This window comes from Cololabis saira, chromosome 8 (genome assembly GCF_033807715.1).
Source record: "Cololabis saira isolate AMF1-May2022 chromosome 8, fColSai1.1, whole genome shotgun sequence".
NCBI classification, from domain to species: Eukaryota; Metazoa; Chordata; class Actinopteri; order Beloniformes; family Belonidae; genus Cololabis; species Cololabis saira.
Window position 1 is genome coordinate 12,950,934 of NC_084594.1, and position 21,422 is coordinate 12,972,355.

At 38.0% G+C, this 21,422-nt stretch overlaps 1 protein-coding gene across 1 annotated transcript; it reads left to right on the forward strand.

Annotated features, from left to right (window-relative positions):
* The first annotated feature begins 1,577 nt into the window (after positions 1–1,577).
* On the forward strand, positions 1,578–21,390 carry gls2b (glutaminase 2b (liver, mitochondrial)). The gene is made up of 18 exons (XM_061726790.1): positions 1,578–1,825; positions 2,779–2,878; positions 3,013–3,134; positions 4,782–4,911; positions 5,084–5,163; positions 8,400–8,563; positions 10,135–10,193; positions 10,892–10,924; positions 11,025–11,083; positions 11,217–11,283; positions 11,459–11,509; positions 11,631–11,807; positions 11,887–12,018; positions 15,276–15,368; positions 15,448–15,509; positions 18,124–18,200; positions 20,104–20,167; positions 20,677–21,390. Exons 1-18 carry the CDS (start codon positions 1,653–1,655, stop codon positions 20,831–20,833), a joined length of 1,800 nt encoding a protein of 599 aa, XP_061582774.1. The 5' UTR covers positions 1,578–1,652; the 3' UTR covers positions 20,834–21,390.
* The last annotated feature ends 32 nt before the right edge of the window (positions 21,391–21,422 follow it).

The window sequence follows — 21,422 nt, forward strand, 5'->3', positions numbered from 1 at the left end:
TGTCGCACCTCATCTGTCAGCCTGTCCATCACCATAGCAAACAAGAAGGGGCTCCTTGATGCAGCCCCACCTCCACCTTAAACTGCTTTGTCACACCTACAGCCAGTACTGGAGTTGAGGGGTGATGGCATCCCCCCCTGAATATAAAAACGGTCAAAATCATCCCCCTTGTAAAACTGCCATCCCTTATGTCATTTCATCAATGAATGTGGTATTACTGCTATTTCAACATTTAGAGTCATCAACAGAACAATAACACCAGAAAAATAAATTATTTGACAATTTTCACCTTTTTCAAGTACATTTTCACTTGAAATAAGTAGGAAAATCTGCCAGTGTGACAAGATTTATCTTCTTATTACAAGCAAAAAAATCTTGTTCCACTGGCAGATTTTTCTACTTATTTCAAGTGAAAATCTACTTGGAACAGGTGAAAATTGTTGTTTTTTCCAGTGATGAGTCTTGTTTTAAGTGTAATGAGATTTTTTTTGCTAAAATTAGACATTTTAACTAGAAATAAGACAAATATTCTTGTTAAGATTTTGAGTCTTTGCAGTGATCCATTTTACTTATCCTGTGAAGGACAGAGTCATATTGATAAGTTCAGAAAACTGTTTTTTATTGTTGTGTTTTGATGTATTTGATGTAAGCCCAGTGGATATTTAAAGCTTACAGAAGGCTGCATTTAACTGCTGCTATGTCATTCCTGCAGTATTTCAGCAGGTGTTTTGGTCAGTGCTATTATTTGTAATATATTATATTATTTGTAATCAGCACAAATTATCTGTCCCCATATGATAAAATCCACCACCCCCCCTGATTTTTTTTTACAACTCGAGTACTGCCTACAACACACCTCCTCACTGTCTTACAGCTGCCTCACATGTCATGCACCACTCTAACATACTTTTCTGCCACTCAAGACTTCCTCATATGATACCATTGTGCCTCTCTCGGTACCCTGTGATATGTTTTCTTAAGGTCTACAAAGACACAATGCAGCTCCCCCTCACATTTCTCTGTACTCCCTCTGTTTTGGTTTTTTTATGCATAGGTTTAATGTCAGATCTCCTTCCTGACACAACTCTCTGCATTTATGCAGGCTTGGGTCCAGCTCAAAAAGACACTGGCTTGTGCCCCCCATGGGTTGCATATAATAATTATTTATCATAATTAATAAATAGTTTTTAAGTAGCTGAAACTTTTTTTTAATGTAGGTAGGCCTACTGCTTATCAAAATAAATGTTTATCTAATATATATATACCCTTTGATTAGCATCTTTATCTGTCAGTCAACTACTGTACATTGAGGGTGTGAGCATGTAATTTATTACACAGACCTATTCACCGTCCCTCGTATTTTTCGGTTCTATTTTTAATCTACATGTTTTTTATTTGGTTAGTTTCTATTTTTGTTTTTGTGTGCTATTGTTTGTTTGACTGAAGTCTATTTAAATTCACTTCCTGCTGATTATACTAGTTTTCCTCTAGCAATGTCATTACACCCGTACATAGCAGCCAATATTTTCGACAACACGTGGAGGCAGCAAACCCCGTCGGTGACCCGCAGCAGCAGCTGTTATGCGGCTTATCAGCCCGACATATCATCAAGGAAGGGTTTGTGACTGACCGTCTTTTGCCGCAGCTACAGTATGCACTGCATAAGAGCGCCTCGTTTGTCAAACTTCATACAAAACATTTTCAAATATCCAGACGTAACGAGGAAAGTTCTCTTCATCCATCCACAATGTTGTCTGAGCACGATATCAACAAACTTGTTCCCGCGACGACCATCTACTCGCTTGGGTAATTTCCATCCCAATATGTAAGTGCAATTGCCATCTGTTTATTTACTTCTTTTTCTATAACCTTAACGAGGTTTTAAAATTGCAAAGTGGAGAGCTCCTTGTTCAGCAGTACTAATAATAGCCACATATGGAGTTCACGTCATAAAAGTCAGCAGCTGCATAAATGTAAATAATTAGACAATCATGACTTTGATTTGTGATCAACGTGAGAAATGGCCGGTGCACGTGCCATAAAAGAAAAAACATACTACTGTATAACAGTGTAGTTTCTTTGGTGATGAATAAAATTATTAATTAAATAAATTCAGTCAGTCCTAAAAAATCAAAATAACACATGCCAACTTTGTATTATTGATCTTATTAATATTCAGTGATGTACTTTTAAAAGATTTTACATTTATAAATAATAATAAAAATAAATAAACATTTTCTTGTTCTGCATTTAATATTTTATTTTGCTGAAGTTTTGTGACGTTTCTGGTTATTTTCACTATTTTTAAATTTTCTTTTATTGAAATACGTTTTTTTTTTCGTATTTGCCTCATTTAGTATGCACTTATTTATCTTTAGTTGTACTTGGATTTATCTTTAATCTATCTGTTTTTGGTTGTTATTTGTTTTTTTTTGTTTTTTTCATTTTCGTTTTTTTCATTTAGGAAAATTCATTTTCTTTTTTCATTGTTTTCTGCTTATTATTATCTTTAGTTTTTATTTGTTTTTTTGTCTTTTTTTTCTTTTTAGTTGTTGTTCTTTGTTCTTGTTATCTACTTTGTTTTATTCTGTTTAACTAACATTTTATATTGTACTGTAAAAGTTTTATAGAAATGTATATTTGTACTGTTGGACCCCAGGAAGAATAGTGGCTGCTGAGGCAGCAACTAATGGGGATCGGAAATAAATAAATAAATACATGAGTTTTAAATGAATCTCTGACTGCTTTTCTTTCTCTCAAAACGTCTCACTTTACCAGGAATTTATATTCCAAATCCCAGAGTTCTGGAGTGGAGAACATGCTTTTTTACACCATAACAGAGGGGAAAGAGCAAGTGCCCATCTCACACTTTACAACAGTAAGCAGAGACTTTCTTTACTAGTTTAACTTTGTATTCTTAGGCTATGTATTCTTTCAGATTGAGGTTATACTTTGGTTTTATTGTATTATGTGCAAAGACAGCAACGTTGAGCCTAATCCCATTTTTTGCAGGCCCTAAAAAAAACTGGCCTTGACCCCTCTGACCCTCGTCTGAGGGAATGCATGGAGAATCTGCAGCAGGCTGTGAGCGAGTCTGATGACGAGGTGATGATGGACAGAGACCTCTTCCACAGGTGAGATGACAGCATCTCACAGACGTTCCCATGGTTGCTCAAGGTTAATCACCTGTATCTATATTTTTCAATTCAGACAGAAGCAGTGAAGCAGCTTGAAAGGTGTATTTTTGTGTTTCACAAGAAGAAAAGTAAAAATTTGAAAGAAAAAGAAGAATTGGAGAAAGAAGAAGAGGTTTAAATAACGACAAAGCTCTATACAACAGCTCTATACAAATATTGCTTTGATTTATTGAACTTTGACAGACTTTAATTTACCCAACTGTTATAGATTTCAGTCATCTATGCATCTAAAATATATCCACAATACTAAAAGACAGAATCAGCTCCAGTGTGATCTATAATCATGCTGAGTAAATTGACTGCACTCATGAAGTACTTTTCTACATTAATGAACAAATCATGGATCTAATGCATAGCATGTACACCACATACAGTATGTGTTTATCCATGAAAACCTACTATAAATGGCAGTTAAATGCTTATTCCAGGTCTGATAAGCACAAATCAAAAATGCTATTAGGTTTTATTGCATAAGAGTAATTTGCTGTCAGACTCTTGGTCCATGAGCTAAGATGTAACACCTTTCTTTGCTCTTCATTTCTTTTGAGAATTGTGTTTTTCTGATGAGCTGCATGCTCCACCTACGGCCCGGGATGTTGGATATTATAGTTTTGCTTTTTGTGTGCAGCAGGTCATCATTTTAAAAGCAGGAAGTAAGACGCAGACTGGGGAATTTTTCAATTCACCGGAAATATGACATGTTATTAATCGAGCAGTTGTGGTTTTGTCTGTCAGTGGGACTTCTACGCTGCCGTTCACTGTTTACTTCCATCAAAGTGTCACCACAATGATGAGATTAGTTCAAGTATGGCACCATGACACCAAACTATTTTTAGAATGACCTTATAACAACAATCCACTTTAATAGAGGATTTGTTGTAAGTGACATGCTGCACATTTGCTTCTGTTTCCCTCTCCCGCTGAGTCATCGTACTATAAGCTTATATATGCAATGTGATCCAAAACACAGTGTTTATAAATATTGTGTCGGGATCAGAAATATGTTTATTTCCTTCAGTATCAATTTCAGGCTGTGGATTGTTGTGGCCAAATCGCTGTGCCACTTTATTTCACCAACTCTTTAGTAATCTTTGTTCATCATAATTTCCGTTGTAAATGTTTTTATTCTTTGGGATCATCCCTTTATGTTTAAAACAGCTTACACGTAAGCTGAGATACATTTTGGGACATCCTATTAATGAAGACTTGCAGTCATCTAAACCTGAAGAAAAAATGCACGTTGTTCTATATTTCTGCAATATTATTAAAGTGAAAGTATTATGTGGGAATAAAGGACTGGTATGTGATATGTTGATATTATACTGATGGTTGACATTACTGATCAAAATAAAAAATAAAACTGGCATCCAGTGGTAACATTATGAACGTCAAAGTAATCCTAGTGCTCACCTGCCAATTTCCCCTCTACCTCTGTATTCTTAAAATAATCACAGTAAAATTGACCAGACTGATAGCTGGCAGCTGCTTTAATCCCCTCTCACTGGGCTCTGCACACAAACACACGTGCACATACGATGGAAACACCTCATTGAGTAATTCTACTTTCTGGTGTTTGTGTTTCAGGTGTGTTGGTGGCAACGTTGTCTTGCTGATCCAGGCCTTCAGGAAGAAATTTATCATCCCCGAGTTTGATTTGTTTGCTCAAAAAATCGATGAAATCTTTAAAACAGTTCAAAAACAAAGCGATGGGAAGGTAATCTTCTGTTTTTGAAAGTAATAAACAACAAAATGTAAGAGAAGTTGTCCAGTTAGAGTGTAGCATTATTTGTATGCAGGCAAGAAAACCAAACTACAAGTGTGCGTCATACTATTCTTGTATAATTGTGTATAAATTGCTCTGCTTCTTTTGTGATTTGTGACTGCAGGTTGCAGACTACATTCCCCAGCTAGCCAAGTCTAGCCCAGAGCGGTGGGGGGTTTCTTTGTGTACAGTTGATGGGCAGAGGTACGATTTCTATTTACTTTGACTATAAAGAGATGCTTTTATTAGAGATTAGAAAAAAGTCTAGAAAAGCATTCGGTCCAGGAGTAAAAGTTTGTGTGATTGAGTTTTGATACTTGGGTATAGACCATGTGTTGGTGGTTTATGACCTCAATGGTTGCCACTGCTGCATTCTGAATCATATGCAAAGGTTGAGTTATGCATCCTCGGGAACCTGCGAGAAGAGCAGTTGTCAAGGTGAGGTATCTAAGGATCTTCCTAACCCTGCATTCACACTGAAAGCGTCACGGGCGTCATAGGCAGCCAGGTGCCATTCATTTTCTATGAAAACGCGCGTCGAGAGGCGTCGTGAGCAGCAGGAGCAGCAGAGGCAGCGCATAAATTTGAAGTTGAAAAATCTCAACTTTATGCAAATGAGCAGCAGGGACGCCGAGGCAGCGTCCAATCACAGACCGGGATTCCCGAAGCGAGAAGCCTCAATGCAGATTGTACTTTCGTGTACACACAAACGTACACTCATTCACATGCGTACATGAGCAGAGCTGCGCACTAACAAACTTATTTTATCAGGAATTAATATATTTCATCCAGCAAACTGACATTTTTGCTGATTTGACTGCCGTTTTTACCTGAACTGCTCATCTGGAACACGTAACTGATGGTTGAGGAGCTGGATGGTCCCAACGATTTTTATTTGCTACATTGATCCAACGCAAAATAATTAAAAACCGTGCGTATTAATCACAAAACACAGTTTAAACATCATAACCAAATCCGCTCCGACCCGGTGTGTCAGTGTTCACCGCAGACAGACTGCAGCTTCACCGGGAGCAACGGCTCTGACGGTTGCTGTTGATCCGTGGACCGACCTTGTTAAGGAGCATCAAACTCACTCTTATATACGCGGCGTCCCAAAGTGTGATCTATGGTGAAATAGGAAACTGAATATGTGCACGCTATATATAGATATGTGTAGACTATGCACTTTGTTCCCTCCAGTTCTGCAGCGCAGCTTTAGCCCCGCCCACTGCAGGCGTCAACAGTACATGCAGCTTTCAGTATGAACGCACCAAGCAGCGCGATGCTGGCATCAGGAGATTTTTGACGCTTTCAGTGTGAACGCACCAAGCAGCGCCATACTGGCAGGGTTATGCTTTAAAGTACAATGCAACATCACAGACAGACAGACATAACATAGAAAAATGGAAGAATATAGTTATTTATCAGTCATGGCAGACACGTTGGCTACTTGCAGCCTATTCTGAAGATGTGATTTTAGTGTTGATATTGTGTGAGATGTATTAATAGGCTGTGCAGACCAATCGATCTGCCTTTGATTTAAGTGATCATTCCTAAGATTTGGGGTTGGAGTTGGATCCTTTGTTAGTAATGATAGGTGTAGTTGGGTAGAATTTGCATAGCAGGGATTGGAGAAGTGATGCAACCACATGACTAGACATAAAAAAGTAAATATATAAGGAAAAGGGCTCTTGTACCCACCCCTGGGGCACTCCTGTGGATAGGCAAAGAGATGCAAAGTACAAATGCTGATATCTTCTTTGCTAAACAGTTCCATACTTGCTTTTTTTGCCTTATAATGAGTTTTTGTTGTAGAGATTGTAACCCGTGTATGCTTCATGATTCCGCTAAAGATGGAATTGTCAAAAAAATGTGCCATAACATAATATATTAATCCATTCATGCACTTTCCGTACCGATTTTTTCTTACTCATTCCCTCCCAGCTGTAATCTGGTGAGAGATTGTGTACACATATGCCGCTTTTGCACTAGGACTTACTTGGCCCGACACGGCTCGGCGCGGCTTTACACGGTTCCACTGTGTGTTTTCGCATTGCCAGGGGAGAAGCGGGCAGGTTTGGGTGAAGCTGCTGTGACGTACTTGATTGCGCAACACCTTTGTTCACGTCAGCGCTGATCAGAAATCAGCTGGAGCCGGAGCGGCTGAGAGTAAAACAGCCCGTCTACATCGCTTTTTTAATTTTTTCTCGACAGCCACCAGGTTTATGAACATCTGCACCTCAGAGTTGGATCACCAAACAGACGTTTTGTGCTTTATAATAAAATCGCCGCGAGCCGCGGGTCGCCTCGCTCTGACTCCCGCTTCCTGATTCAAACGTCTGACGGCCCCGCCCCCGACCAATCAGAGGCGCGGAGGGTGGTGACGTCCCCACCCCCCGACCAATCAGTGGCGAGGAGGGTGGTGACCTCAGAAATAGTCCCTTCTCAGCCCGCTAAGAACCTGGCTGAAATGGTTACAGAAAAAAGTACCGACTTGGAGCGGCTCTACACGTCTCAGCCCTAGTGCGAAAGCGCAAAACGGGGCCATAGCGGGTAGAACCGGGGAGAAGTGAGACTAATGCAAAAGCGCCATTATTGTATCAGTGACTAGTCCATCACAGGACTGACATCATGCATCTTCAGTTACATTTTATCTACAAAAAACACAACTTTTAGTTGAAATGGTGTTTGGCTATTCATCACTCATTTTTCAGAATTATAGTAACACATTAGCATCAGATTTAGGATGACAATTTGACGCTAGAAAAGTACCGTATTGACCCGAATATAAGACGACCCTGATTGTAAGACGACCCCCTCTTTTTCAAGACTCAAATTTGAAAAAATACTTTTTTAACACCAAATTAAATTTTTATACAGAAAATAATTACAGTACATCTGAAACAAATGATTATAACAATATATTTGAGAGAAAAAGCATGTTATTTTGCCTCATTCAAATCATGATCTTGAAGTTTGCATCATAACTTCTTCGACCCACTTTTCTCCAGATTGTCACTACGTTTCACCATTTTCTGTTATCTCTTCTGTTATTTCCTTGTCTGTTCTTTCTTACCGCTATTTTTTATTTTTCTTCTTCATGCTACTGCTATTTTTATTTTTCTTCTTCGTGACAGGGGTTTGCTTTGGCCTGGGAAGTTAAGTTCAGCATTCGCTTTAAAGATATCTGGCGCCATCTAGCGTTGTGAATGGGTATAACGTCTAGACCCCGAATGTAAGACGACGCCCACTTTTTCTGTCTTATTTCAATGCAAAAAACTCTGTCTTATATTCGGGCCAATACGGTACTTCCTCCTTCCGTGCTGAGAAAGATGGCCTCCATGTGGGACTGTCAAGTCAACCTTTATGTTTGTGGCATTTAAAACATTACTTCCTAGAACCGGTTGGCTTTGAGAGCCTATTCTGTGTTGGGTCTTCAGGCACTCTGTAGGTGACACCAAGCAGCCATTCTGCCTGCAGTCGTGTGTGAAGCCCCTGCAGTATGCCGTCGGTGTCCACGAGGCCGGAACAGAGAAGATTCACAGCTATGTTGGCATGGAGCCCAGTGGCCTCAAGTTCAATGTGCTTTCACTTGATGATGAAGGTGTGTAAGGCTTCATCACCACCACTTCACTTTAAAAAACTTCCTCACTTTTTGCAGTTAATGTGTGAAATAAATGATAGCTACAACCTGAAGGCCACATTGCTTCTGATTAAAGGTGAGCAACGTAGTAACTATGGTTTCATCCAAGTTCCTATAATAACCCGGTTTAGGTTTAGAAGACCCAGCCTTTTTACCATTTCTTTTAGAAATGCCGTAAAGGAGTTTAAATATGGACAAGAGGTTAAGAAGAAAGCCCAGTCAGGCTGGAGTGGGTGAGAGATTCTTGAATAATCTTTGACTAGGGGTGTAACAATATATCGTGCCACGAAATTTTGCGATACAAAAACGTCACGAAACGTGTCGTGGAGGTGACAAACTGTATCGCGATATTGGGTTATTAATATTAATCTAAGTGTTTACTAGAAACGCGCATCCCACCACGCGTGACGACCGCGCCTCGACCTGCGGACCAAAATCTTACTCTGCTCAGAAGAAACTAGTACGGTTTTGCGGCCCTGATTTGAGCTCTGGACTTTTACTTATGTAAGGCTGGTGTAGAGTTAAGCCTTACCTTATTAAATTAAACCTTTTTTCGGGTCGTGAGTAGGATAAACATGGTGACAACTTCTGCTGAGTTCGAGTGTACTTTAATGTCCCTCAACAGTGTAGGATTTTAGAACATCAACACAGCAGCTAGTGCTGTACTGTGGCGTATCGCTCCGCCCAATCTAAAACATACTAAGCACTACAGATAAACTGACTAGTGTCATATATATCCTCTTACACTTATAAGGTGAGCATGAATCAATCTTTTTTATGATGTCAAATTGTATGTATTTATTTACTTTTATTTATTTATTTAATTTTAGTTGTTAAATTTCTGGAAAAGAAAAAAGTCAAATCATGCATGAGAGAAACTATTCAGTTTGTGGCTAAATATTTGTACTTGTATGAAACTGAAGATGCATAATGCAAACCTGACATTTACTTTTAGTTCAGTTTGTGGAAAATGGTTGGCCTGGGTTTATTTTTAAAACTTAAACAGTTATAAAGCATTACAAACTGTAACAATAGGGCAAACACTAATTATTGTTTTGTATTTTGTGTCTTTCAAATAAAAGACCATTTTTTCCAGTCATATGTTCCTCATTCAAGGTTGTTAAAAAAATACTGCTATAATATCTTATCGTATCGTTATCGTGACCTCAATATCGTGTATGGTACTGTATCGTGAGATTAGTGTATCGTTACACCCCTATCTTTGACGGAAGAGCAGCAACAAGTCTAAAAAGCAAAGGTTGTCAAGATCAACAAAGTAGAGACAACATAATAGAGGCTAAGTTGAGTTGGTCTGGACATATAATGAAGAGGGATAGTGGATATATTGGTAAAATAATGCTGGTGATGGAACTGCCAGGCAGAAGAATAAATAAAAGGTTGACCAAAGAGGTGTTTGTTATATTTCTTCATCTAAATTGGTTCACAACACATGGTTGGAATAATTCACTTTCAGAGCTCACTCCAGAGCTGCTTTTTAACTTGGTTCCTTATCTCATTGTACTCTCTCCTAGATAAACCACACAACCCTATGGTGAATGCTGGCGCCATAGTTATCAGCTCTCTGATCAAGGTAAACAGGCAGATTTCTGATAGCTGTCAGAGCAAGCAATAATCTGTTCTCTTTCTGATGAAAGCCAGTGACAGGAAAATGTTTACCAACTGTCAATTGCACTATGGAGTAGAGAGTGATGGATTAATACCCATCAAAGAGTTAACAATGATATTATTTATTCAAGAAAACTTGGAAAACTTATGGACCAAACTTGTGAAAGTATGTTGCAATTAAAATATTACACCGGTCGTGTCAGTGACAGCTTTTTTCTTTTACATAGAGAGCATTCTCGTTGTAATTAATTATTTCTTATTTGTTTAAAATGAAATGATGAATTGCATTTGGACCTGGGGCTTGTCTTATTTGGACCCTGCAGATATTTAAGTCTGTTGTATTGTTTAGGACTTAGGAGATATGTTGTAAAAGGTTTCGGAACGTGAGTGGTTTGTTTTAGAGAATTAAAATAAGACATCTATAAAATAGGACTGCTTGTGTGTAGGTCAGATCAGATAATAATTCCTCAACTCTGCGTGACCGCTGTGGCCTTTCTTTTTTCCTTCTGCTGCAACAGCTGATAACAGGAGACTAAATTAAACCATTGGTAATGTATTGATGGTTGGTAATTAGCTGTGAATTATGAATAATAGAACTGAATAAACATGGCAACTACAATTGACACATTTTTTTAATATAAGGGTATTACTGTTTGTTTTCAGCCCCGTGCTAAAAAGGCAGAGAAGTTTGACTACGTAAGTGAACTGTGCCCAAGTCTTTTTTTTTTATTTCTCACTTCAAATAATAAGTACAAAAGGCTGCTGTATGAACAAGATTTGACCTCTTGTCTTTCAGGTGATGGAGTTTGCAAAAAAGATGGCTGGCCAAGAATATGTAGGATTCAGCAATGCCATGTGAGCGCGCTCACTCTAGTGTTTTACCTTTCACAGCTATGCTGAAGTAGTTACTGTGAAGCAAATTACATATACAGCGCCTCATTGCATTATTGATGCATCAGTATTGACCTCCACCGCCCCTCTGTCTCAGGTTTCAGTCCGAAAAAGAAACTGGTGACAGAAATTTTGCCATTGGATACTATATGAAAGAGAAGAAGGTCAGTTACGGGACACGTTTTGAACTGATTTGAAGTGATTCCCTTTTTTCTTTGTTGCAGCGGTTTTGAAGTCCAGTTTAACTCTGAAATGCCCATCCGATGCACAGACTGATCATAACATTTATAAATGCCACACACAATAACAACAAAAAGCTAAATAAATGTCCTTCGCCAGTGTTTTCCTCCGGGAGCAGAAATGATTGATGCCCTTGATTTCTACTTCCAGGTAAACTGCATTGACTTCATTAGAGAGCTTTTTCATGTATTTGTCTGACCTGAGGTTGACTCAGATACAGTAAAGATTTGTCTTTAACATCATTGGTAAACTGTCCCTCTTTGGCTCCCAGCTTTGCTCCATCGAGGTGACCTGTGAGTCGGGAAGTGTCATGGCTGCCACTTTGGCCAACGGAGGGATCTGTCCGATCACAGGCGAGCGTGTCCTGAGTGCCGAGGCTGTGCGAAACACCCTGAGCCTCATGTATTCCTGCGGCATGTACGATTTCTCTGGGCAGATGGCTTTTCATGTGAGTGACATCTGGCAGTGACAACAGTCACAGAACAGAAACCAATGGCACCAGCAATCTCTTGTTTTTATCCCACCAGGTGGGCCTGCCTGCCAAATCTGGGGTTTCTGGTGCAATTCTACTGGTAATCCCCAACGTCATGGGGGTGATGTGTTGGTCTCCTCCGCTGGACAGAGTTGGGAACAGTGTACGGGGGATACATTTCTGCCAGGCAAGAACAAGGCATTTGCATTTCTGTATTTATACCTCTGGCTATAACAATGATTCTGATTGCTGAAGTCATTTCCGTTCCCTAAACTGGCTTTTCTGGACATTTCCAATATTCCTCGATTTTTTTTCTTCTCTTTTTTACATGATGTCTTTTACCTCCAATTGTTGACTATAGCCTAACAGTACTTAAATTCACATTAATTTGCCATAACGCGAAGACCATAAAGCTTTTTTGCTAACTAACGTCCTGAGATCATTCTAGTAATTTTTAATCGCACAAAGCAGGATGCAATATACAGGACTGTCTCAGAAAATGTAAAGTTCTTTATTTTCTGTAATGCAATTAAAAAAACAAAAATGTCATATATTCTGGATTCATTACAAATCAACTGAAATATTACAAGCCTTTTATTATTTTAATATTGCTGATTATGGCTTACAGTTTAAGATTAAGATTCCCAGAATATTCAAATTTTTTGAGATAGGATATTTGAGTTTTCTTAAGCTGTAAACCATGATCAGCAATATTAAAATAATAAAAGGCTTGCAATATTTCAGTTGATTTGTAAAGAATCCAGAATGTATGACACTTTTGTTTTTGTAATTGCATTACAGAAAATCACAATATTCTAATTTTCTGAGACAGTCCTGTATATACTTACATCACACCAAAAAAACCTCAGCTTTCGGCCCATAAAGTTAATTTCCACCCTGCAAAAAAACGACTTGAGCGTCGGCTGCTACGTGACATCAAGAAGAGGCTGCTATGATGTGAGAGCTGTAAGCCCATGAGCTTCAATGGTGTAAAACAGGCCACATTAGTAATTGATCCTTTGGGCAACACGTGTTGAGGGATGGGATGAGGAATGACATGATTGCCATGAAATCCTATCAGGCTGGTATCTGGAGAGTGTGGAGGTTGGGCAAACACCTAAGGGGCAAATCCCAGAGACTCTGACATTTTGTTTTAGCCCTTACTACGCAGTATTTCCGAGCTTTACTTTGGTCCTGCTCGGGGAGGCTGATAGTGATATCAGCCATGTGGGTGGTGTGACAGGTCTGCTAAACTCTTTGGACAGGTGACAAACCATCCTTGTCAATGTTAGCATCAAGGTTTTTCCCAGCAGAACATCATATCAGCAGTCCTGCTCATTTAACTGTCATTTAACAACTGTATTTTAACACATAACCTCAATTGAGCTTCTCTCAAGGAGACACTAACAAGAAGGTAGTATAACGAATAGCTTCGTGTTAACAGGAGGAGACCTACAGTTTCATCTACTTACCTGCCCCAGAGGGGCAATTGGTTATGCACCAAAAGGAGAATGTATAAAAAGCACATAAAAAACGTTGGCATGTAGAAATGGTTCAAATACATAAATCACATACACAAAACAAAAAGGAGATATGATTATGCCCTTGGTACAGTGAGTGCAAAATCAACAACATTGGTCAGGCCGAATGAAAATAGTCAATCTCATAAAAGATCATTAGCAACATTGACAAACAACCAGAAACATGCACATAAAGTAAAGTGCAAAAGGTCCTGGAGTTCCTGAGCTGCAACCTGTGGCCACAGTACAACTCCACCAGTTAAGGACTTGCTAACTCTGAGAATGATGATGGCTGCAGGGATAAAGGAGTGTTTGCATCTATTACTCCTCACCAAGGGGAACCTGAACCTAGAACCAGAAGGCAAGGACTGAAATCAATTTAACAAGGTGTGGGCAGCGTCTGGCAGCAGGCCTCAAGCTTTCCTCCGTACCTGATTAGAGAGAAGGTCAGACGACCAAACTCTGCCGAGATGCCAGTATTTTGCTTTAGGTCTTTTCCATGTTGTTGAGTGTTTTGCCTTAATGTTCCGGGTCCCATGCCAACATTAGTGAAAAAGTCGAAGCAGACTCACTGCAAGATTTCTAAAAAAAAGGCTCATAACTTTTCACAGGAAAGTTGGACAGTCTGCAAATAACAGCCAGACATCTGCGCCACTACCTTAAAGATTTTTAAAAGTGTGGCAGTGGCATCCTTCATCCGACAAGTAGTCCTATAGTAGCCCAAGGCCACACAAACCACAGCCACAGGATACAATTCTGCAGTTTTAATGTCGATGCTCATCACAGAACTTCTGAAGTGAAACATCTTTCAAAAGGTCGAATTTCAGTAATTTTTGGACAAAAGACCTCAGAGATGCTTCGCCACTTTGATTGTAGTATGAACTGACTGGATATTAGTGATTGAAGACGAGCTCACGAAACTTCACAAAATATGTTTTTATTTTTTTTAATTTTTTAGGTCAAATTTATATGACTGCTGTATAGTAAAATCTAATGAAATCATGAGATCATGGATTGAACAGAAGTATATTTGCAGATATTTTACTTTTGTAAGAGATGTATGAATCACATATGGTACGGAAGAGTATTAGGGCCATGCAGGAGAAAAAATATTTTGAGAGGGAAGATTTTTTTTTATTGTGCACTTTGAGAAAAAAGTCGAAATGTCGAAAAAAAAAGTCGAAATGTCGAGTTTAATGTTGAAATACAATTTCGAGAAAAAAGTCGAAATGTTGAGAAAAAAGTCAAAATTTTGTGAATAAAGTTCAAATTTCAACTTTATTCACGAAATTTCGACTTTATTCTTGAAATTGTATTTCAACATTATTCGGCATTTTGACTTTTTTCTCGACATTTCGACTTTTTTCTCAACATTTCAACTTTATTCACAAAATTTTGACTTTTTTCTCAACATTTCGACTTTTTTCTCAAAAATTGTACTTCAACATTAATCTCGACATTTCAACTTTTTTCTCAACATTTTGACTTTTTTCTTGAAGTGCATAATGAAAAAAAAAATCTTCCATCTCCTGCCTGGCCCTAATACTCTTCCGTACATATGGTTTGGTTCCCCGTCTGCTGAATAACTTTATGGAAAATGATTGAACATGTCTTAAAGAGTTTAAACCAGAGGGGATTGTTAAATGTCATACAGATAAAATGTTTTTGAGCAGTCAAATTTGTCTTATCTGGCAGTTAATACGTGGAACACTCATGTGCAGAAAAAATAATATTGCATTGTTCTGTGCTTGCTAGATAAACAAATGCACTGTTGTAATTTATATTTGAGGGTGGGTTGTTTTTGTTTGATCACATTCATGTACATTTATCTAAGTCCTTTGGTTGTTAATCTCATGCTATAGTTAAAAACGTTGAAGGACAACTTCACTGCGGCTTGTTGATGTTTAATGTTCTCCATCTTCAGGAACTTGTGTCAGAGTTTAATTTTCACAATTACGACAACTTGAGGCACTTTGTAAAGAAGCAGGACCCTCGCAGGCAGGACGGAGAGGACAGGGTGAGATCCTTGCGTTCAGTTTGGCACGTCAAGTGTCTTGTGACCTTTTGGTATTTATGCTGTTTTAATATATTTGCAGAACAAGTCTGTTTTCAACTTGATGTTCGCAGCGTTCAGTGGAGATGTGTCAGCCCTGAGAAGGTAACAGACTTCTCTTTTTGATCTGCACAATAAGGAAGTTTGTGATTCCTATTACATCATTTGCATCAAACATTCCCTGCCACTGCATTGTTTTGTTTTCAGGCTGCTTACAGCATTTCCCATTTAATGTGTACAATTTTTACATGTTAGCTATTGTTTTTTCGCTTTTTAATTGAAGCAATTTAATAATTCCAAATGAAAATTAAACATTACATTTGTTTGCTCTTAATGATCTTGAATAATGAAATGCATCACTCACCATTCCACAACAGCTTTACAGCATTCCTAAATTCAAAAAGATCGTTTCATTAAGTGCAAAATTAGTATATGCTCCCAAAGCACAACAAATATAGATAGGATATTTAATTTATTTGTTATCGTCTGACAAGACCATGATGGAAAATTGGCTTATTGGGCAATCAATTCACTCATTTTGACTTGTTTCAGCCTTATCTAATCTTTATAACTCAGTTCTTCACATATGTATATCTTGGAATATTGGTAATTATTTATCATATTAGCCACAAAAATACACACATTTGTTCTGTTAAAAGTCTATTCCAGAAATGTAATTGTCTATTCGCGCCAGCAGTGTCATGTGAAGTAAACCTCTTAAATCCCAGCCTTCAGCATCCTCTTGTTTTGGGAAGAGTTAAATCACATTTAATCAAAATTTTAATTGCATTCTCAAGAAAATGTAAACGTAACGAAAGGGAGCAGAATCTGAACGGCTCGTAGAAGCCACATCCCCCTGGATGGCTCATCCGGACGGCTGTACAGACACTGCAGAATTTGGTTGCTTTCCTCCTTCTCTGAGTTGGCAGGCTGAGGGGAGACCACTTTATATATGTTAAAGCAAGAGAAAACGTGTTTTTCATAAGCAAGTAGATTATGCATTTTAGCTGGTACTGACAGTAATTGTAAAAGGTTATTGTGGTTAGCAGGAATGACCTTCTGCACTAGTGTGAGCTGTTCAGAATGGTGAGAAACAGCAGTCTTGTGAGGGGCTTCTGTGCTGGTGACCAGTAAACACCCACTCAGACATACAACCTTCCTGTCTCACAAACTCTGCTCCTTCAGGTAGTCAATAATCCAGTCGATTGTGCAGGCGACCCGCTGTGTTTTCTGGAGCTTTTCTCATCCCAGATCAAGCTGAATTGATTCAAGCATTTCCAGACAAGTCAAAGAACATGATCCTCCCCATGTTAACCTGCTTTATCCAGATGGGAGTGGACTCACTGAAGCAAATACATGTTTGTGTCATGGACTCTAAACCCAATGCCTTAAGTGCGTTTTGAAAGAAGCTTACTTAGGGCAGTTGGTTTGAAGACAAACAGATTGAATCTTTTCTTCAGTAAGAGAACAAGGCTGGATGTCTTCCAGAGACCTTGGACCTTCTCCTGGTTCAGGCTGAGGTTGTGGAGCTTAGTCCTACATAGCTGGTCCACACAGACCTCCAGGACTCTGGTTTAGGCACCATCTCGACTAGGCCTGTGTTGAAAAAATCGATTTCCCAATTCTAAATCGATTCTCATATTAATTCCTAAAAATTGATTCATATGTCTGAAGATCGATTTTTTTTCTTCTTTTTTTTCTTTTATTTATTTATGTATTTTTTCATCATTACACTACAACTTTCGGTTATTTTTTTGTTTATCCCCAAAAAAGGAATGTTTTATTGGACACGAGAATAACTGGTGCTATGTTTTTGCCTTTAGATATGTTTAAAGGTATGAAAACATTAAAGTTTTCAGTTAAAATTGCATAAATTGTCTATATTTCATTACTTTATATACTGTCTTGGGGTTACATTTGTAAAAAATGCTAAAAACCAAATGCTCAAAACTTAAAAACCAAAATAGACCGAAATCGGAACAAATAAAAACGGAATGTGGGAAAAAATAAAAGCGATTTCATCCGTCTCTGTTTGCTGCCCTGGATCTGTTTGGTAATTCTGACCCACACAATGTTTCTGAAAGCAGTTCTATCAGCATTCTGGGCGCTGATTGGTCCTTACAGCATCATTAGCTGCCAATACTTGCTGTTGAATCTCAATATAATACTAGTATTAATATGTTGCAGAACTACAGTCATATAATTCATGCAACAGCTCAAATAACACTAACCCAAATCAATATCGGAATCGAATCGGATCGAATCAAATCTTGATAATCGATTCTGAATCTTTAGAATCGTAATCAAATCGATTCTGAATTTTAAGAATCGTAATCGAATCGATTCTTGACATTTGAATCGATCCCCAGCCCGAATCTCGACTGGTAATCATCTTTTAGTCCAGTCTCACCAGCTTCATCCTCACCAGGAGTGAAGAAAGCTGAAGGTTCTCCTGAGCTGAACTGTTATAAAACATGTTCAGGTTTGATCCTCCATCACCTTGTAGCCTGTGTCCTTTATCATCATCAACCGATCGATTTTTCCGATGGACCTTTCCTTTCCTTTCCTGTGGAGCTCAATCTCTTAGCTCTTTTTTTTTAGCTCTCTTTGCATACTTCACAATAAACTCCCTGCCTCCTTCTTTTGTGTGTAAAATTTTTATGTTTTATTGTTCTATGACTATAAAAAGCATCTGTAACCTGTTAACATGCTGCTGCAGATTTGCCCTCTCCTCCATGGACATGGACCTGAAAGACTACGACTCTCGAACAGCACTACATATCGCTGCAGCAGAGGGTGAGTCCCATCCGTTTTCCCCGTGTACTTAAACCCTCAACTGTGAATTGTGTCATTTGTCAGTTTTTTGTAAATGAAGTACTCATCTCTGGTAGTTCTCAAGCTGTTCATCTTTACTAATGTTCTGCTTTGTCAAAATGTCAAGATGAATGGCATCAAAGTCAAAACACATCGTCAGGTAAAATCAATGACTCATCAGGGAACTGGTGACTCTCATAATCACTGAATCTGAATTTCATAAGTGCCTCATCTGTCTTAGAACAACTCCTACTGACACCAATAAGAATAAAACTCTACAACCCACAAAAGACAAGATTGAAATATGTTTAAAATAATAATAATAAAATAAATTGTAGCTGGACAGGTTTCAGCTCTACATATTGTGTGCTAAGTGCTAAGCAGAGCAACCTATGACATTCATGACAAACCAAACGATCTGTCACGACCAGATTTTATTGAAACATTTTTGTCTTTAGAAGACTGGATTGTAGCAATGACATGAGTTTCATTGTGCATTAGTTATTCTGTCCCGAACCTATTTGCTTGGAAAACTGACTTGTGAATTGTTTTCATTTCTGCACCTGAAACTTTTGCAAAGTTACTTTTGACTTATTTCGTTTTTATGACTACTTAAAAAATGAAATACCTTTTGGCAAACATGATACAAACCTTTGATGAATGAGCTCATAAACCCTAACAAAGCCCCATATGGTGAATGTCTTTGTTTTTTCAGTTTTGACTTGAATTTCCCTGCTTAAACCGAAGGGCTCCACAAGAGTCCTGCAAGCAGGATATTTGTTTAGAAGATAAAAATGGGAGGAACAACTGTTTTTTTGTGTAGTTTTCTTTTTTACACAAACAAAGCAATGATCTGCATTCATGAGTCAGCTGTGAGCTGGATTATGGTGACTAAATAAGGGTGGAGGGTGTAAAATGGAAGGAAAATGCAAATAGAACAATTAAAGAAGCAGCTCTTAAACTCATTTAGTATTTTATTTATTTGCTTACAATATGAACTCAAGTTATTTTACAACTGCTCTTGTCAATTTAAATTTTATTTCTCAATATATGTCCAGTTTTGCATTTTTATTTAATGTTGGGAAGAAGTTCAAAACGATAATTCCTGATGATGCTGCTTCAGGGAGGTGATTGTCATGATAACTTGGTACAAAAGCAGACTTTTTCTGGAGCAGAGATGGCCAACATAAGTGTGAAAAAATAATTAAAATGCACCTCAAAGAATGATTGGAATAATTTGCATATTTATCATAATGTCATTAAATTATTATTTTTTATTATCTATTTATTATTTCTGCATAAATGGTATAATCACAAGATGGTCACGCATGAGTTTCAATTCCTCAAACAGCACTGCATCAAGAACCGCCATTTATCAATAGCTGATAAGACAAATGAATGAAGGAAACCTTTGTTAGGCACGACGATACAGGGCTGCATTCACAAATACCACTCAAAACTTAACTGTTGTCAATTTTTCTCTATTCAAAGTTATTTCACTTTAATGCCCATATGTGTCATTTCTGTGAAGTGTTTTTTTTCTTATTCTTTGTGTGGTAAAGTAAAGTATTACTTTTTTAGTATTACTATTATTCCTTGTTTTTCTTTTTGTAAGGGTGCATGACAGCTCGGGGAGCTCCTTTCAATTCTCAGTTGTATTGATGAAAATGTGTATAATGACAATAAAAGTTCTATTATATTCCAAAAGAAGCCTGATTTTAACCTTGTCGAGGGGTGACATTAACTCCTCTGGGCTCAGAGCAGCAAGTCCACGGTCTGTAACCCTAACTGACCCTTGAACCTTTGGCAAAGCAGCACAATTTGAGACATGATGACATGCATATGTATATACATATCAAATTTCATCATTTATATTTGCTCTCAGGTCACATTGATGTGGTGAAGTTCCTCACTACGTCTTGCAATGTCGATCCACTCGTAGAAGACAGGTGAGATTGACATCTGTCCATCTGACAACCCCTTTGATGTATCCGGTGTTTTTTCACTCCGTTTTTGGTAAAATTTGACTGATTTTACAGAGTTTTCATAGCGTGAATTATGCGTTTATCATCCGATGTCTTTCTCATCAGGTACCTGAAACTATAAAATATGTAAAATTACAACTCATCATTTACATTGAATTTGAGGGATTTATTAAGCTGTGTTACCCTCTTAGTGCTCTTTGCCACCTCACTCAGTCACTCAGTCAGTCACTGGAGCCACGTGTGAACACCAAAATAGCACTAAACACTGGAGACAGATCAATTCCTATTCATTCTGCTGACAATGATCCATAAATGAATGCAAACACTTTGCCATCTGTATCTTGAAATCGATTTCTTATGATTTTATATCCCATGTGTTTAATTAACTCAATTATCACTTTGTTAAACATGTTAAACATGTTCAACTTTTCACCCGCCACAGTAAACGCAGATTTTCTCATCATCACACACAGGTGGGGAAACTTTCCAGTTGATGATGCCATGCAGTTTGGACACGAGGAAGTGGTGAAGGTGCTCAAAGATTACCAGAAAAACTACCAAAAGCAGGAGAAGCAGCACAGCGACGCCGAGCATCCCCAGAAGCTGGATACCATCGAGGGCATGGTGTGACATCCTTGAGAAAAGGCCTCAGACTGTAACGTCTCTGTCAAAATCTGACAATCCATTTTTTACGCTTGATCTGAGTGGCAAATGAAGACCAGAGTGGGGTTAAGTGGGTTTAAATGAACCATGTGGAATCACGATTAAAAAGGGAAGTAAACACGGAAAGAACATACAGCACAAAAAACACAAACTCAAAAAGAGTGTAAATGTAAGACATGAAGTATATAAAAGCAATCTGCAAACAGTTTCGGCCTAATTTCACATTAATTCAGCAGAAATTCATGTTCACCCTGGCTACTGTTCATTATTTATAAGAGTGTTTTTTTTTTTAATAGAAATAAGTCTTTCTGTACAATTTTGTAAAGCTGAAGATTTTTTTTTTTATCCATAAAATACAACATTTTTATTGTTTTTGTTTTAAACCTTTGAACAGTTGGGGCACAAATTGTTTCCTCAAGCTATTTTAAAAAGGGAAAAATAAAAATGAAATGTATGCAATCCCACTTAATGTCTTCTTTTTTTGTATATTTGATGTTTTTCAGCAGTAAATAATGACATTGGAATACTGAGTTGTTGAAAGTTTCATTTTAATTGC

What these genes read in the sequence shown, in the direction of transcription:
- gls2b (XM_061726790.1), top strand. Translation starts at nt 1,653, where the DNA reads ATGCACTGCATAAGAGCGCCTCGTTTGTCAAACTTCATACAAAACATT. An exon ending in GTAGGATTCAGCAATGCCAT is followed by an intron (nt 11,084 to 11,216) that starts GTGAGCGCGCTC and finishes CCTCTGTCTCAG; the next exon opens with GTTTCAGTCCGAAAAAGAAA. An exon ending in CTGGGCAGATGGCTTTTCAT is followed by an intron (nt 11,808 to 11,886) that starts GTGAGTGACATC and finishes TTATCCCACCAG; the next exon opens with GTGGGCCTGCCTGCCAAATC.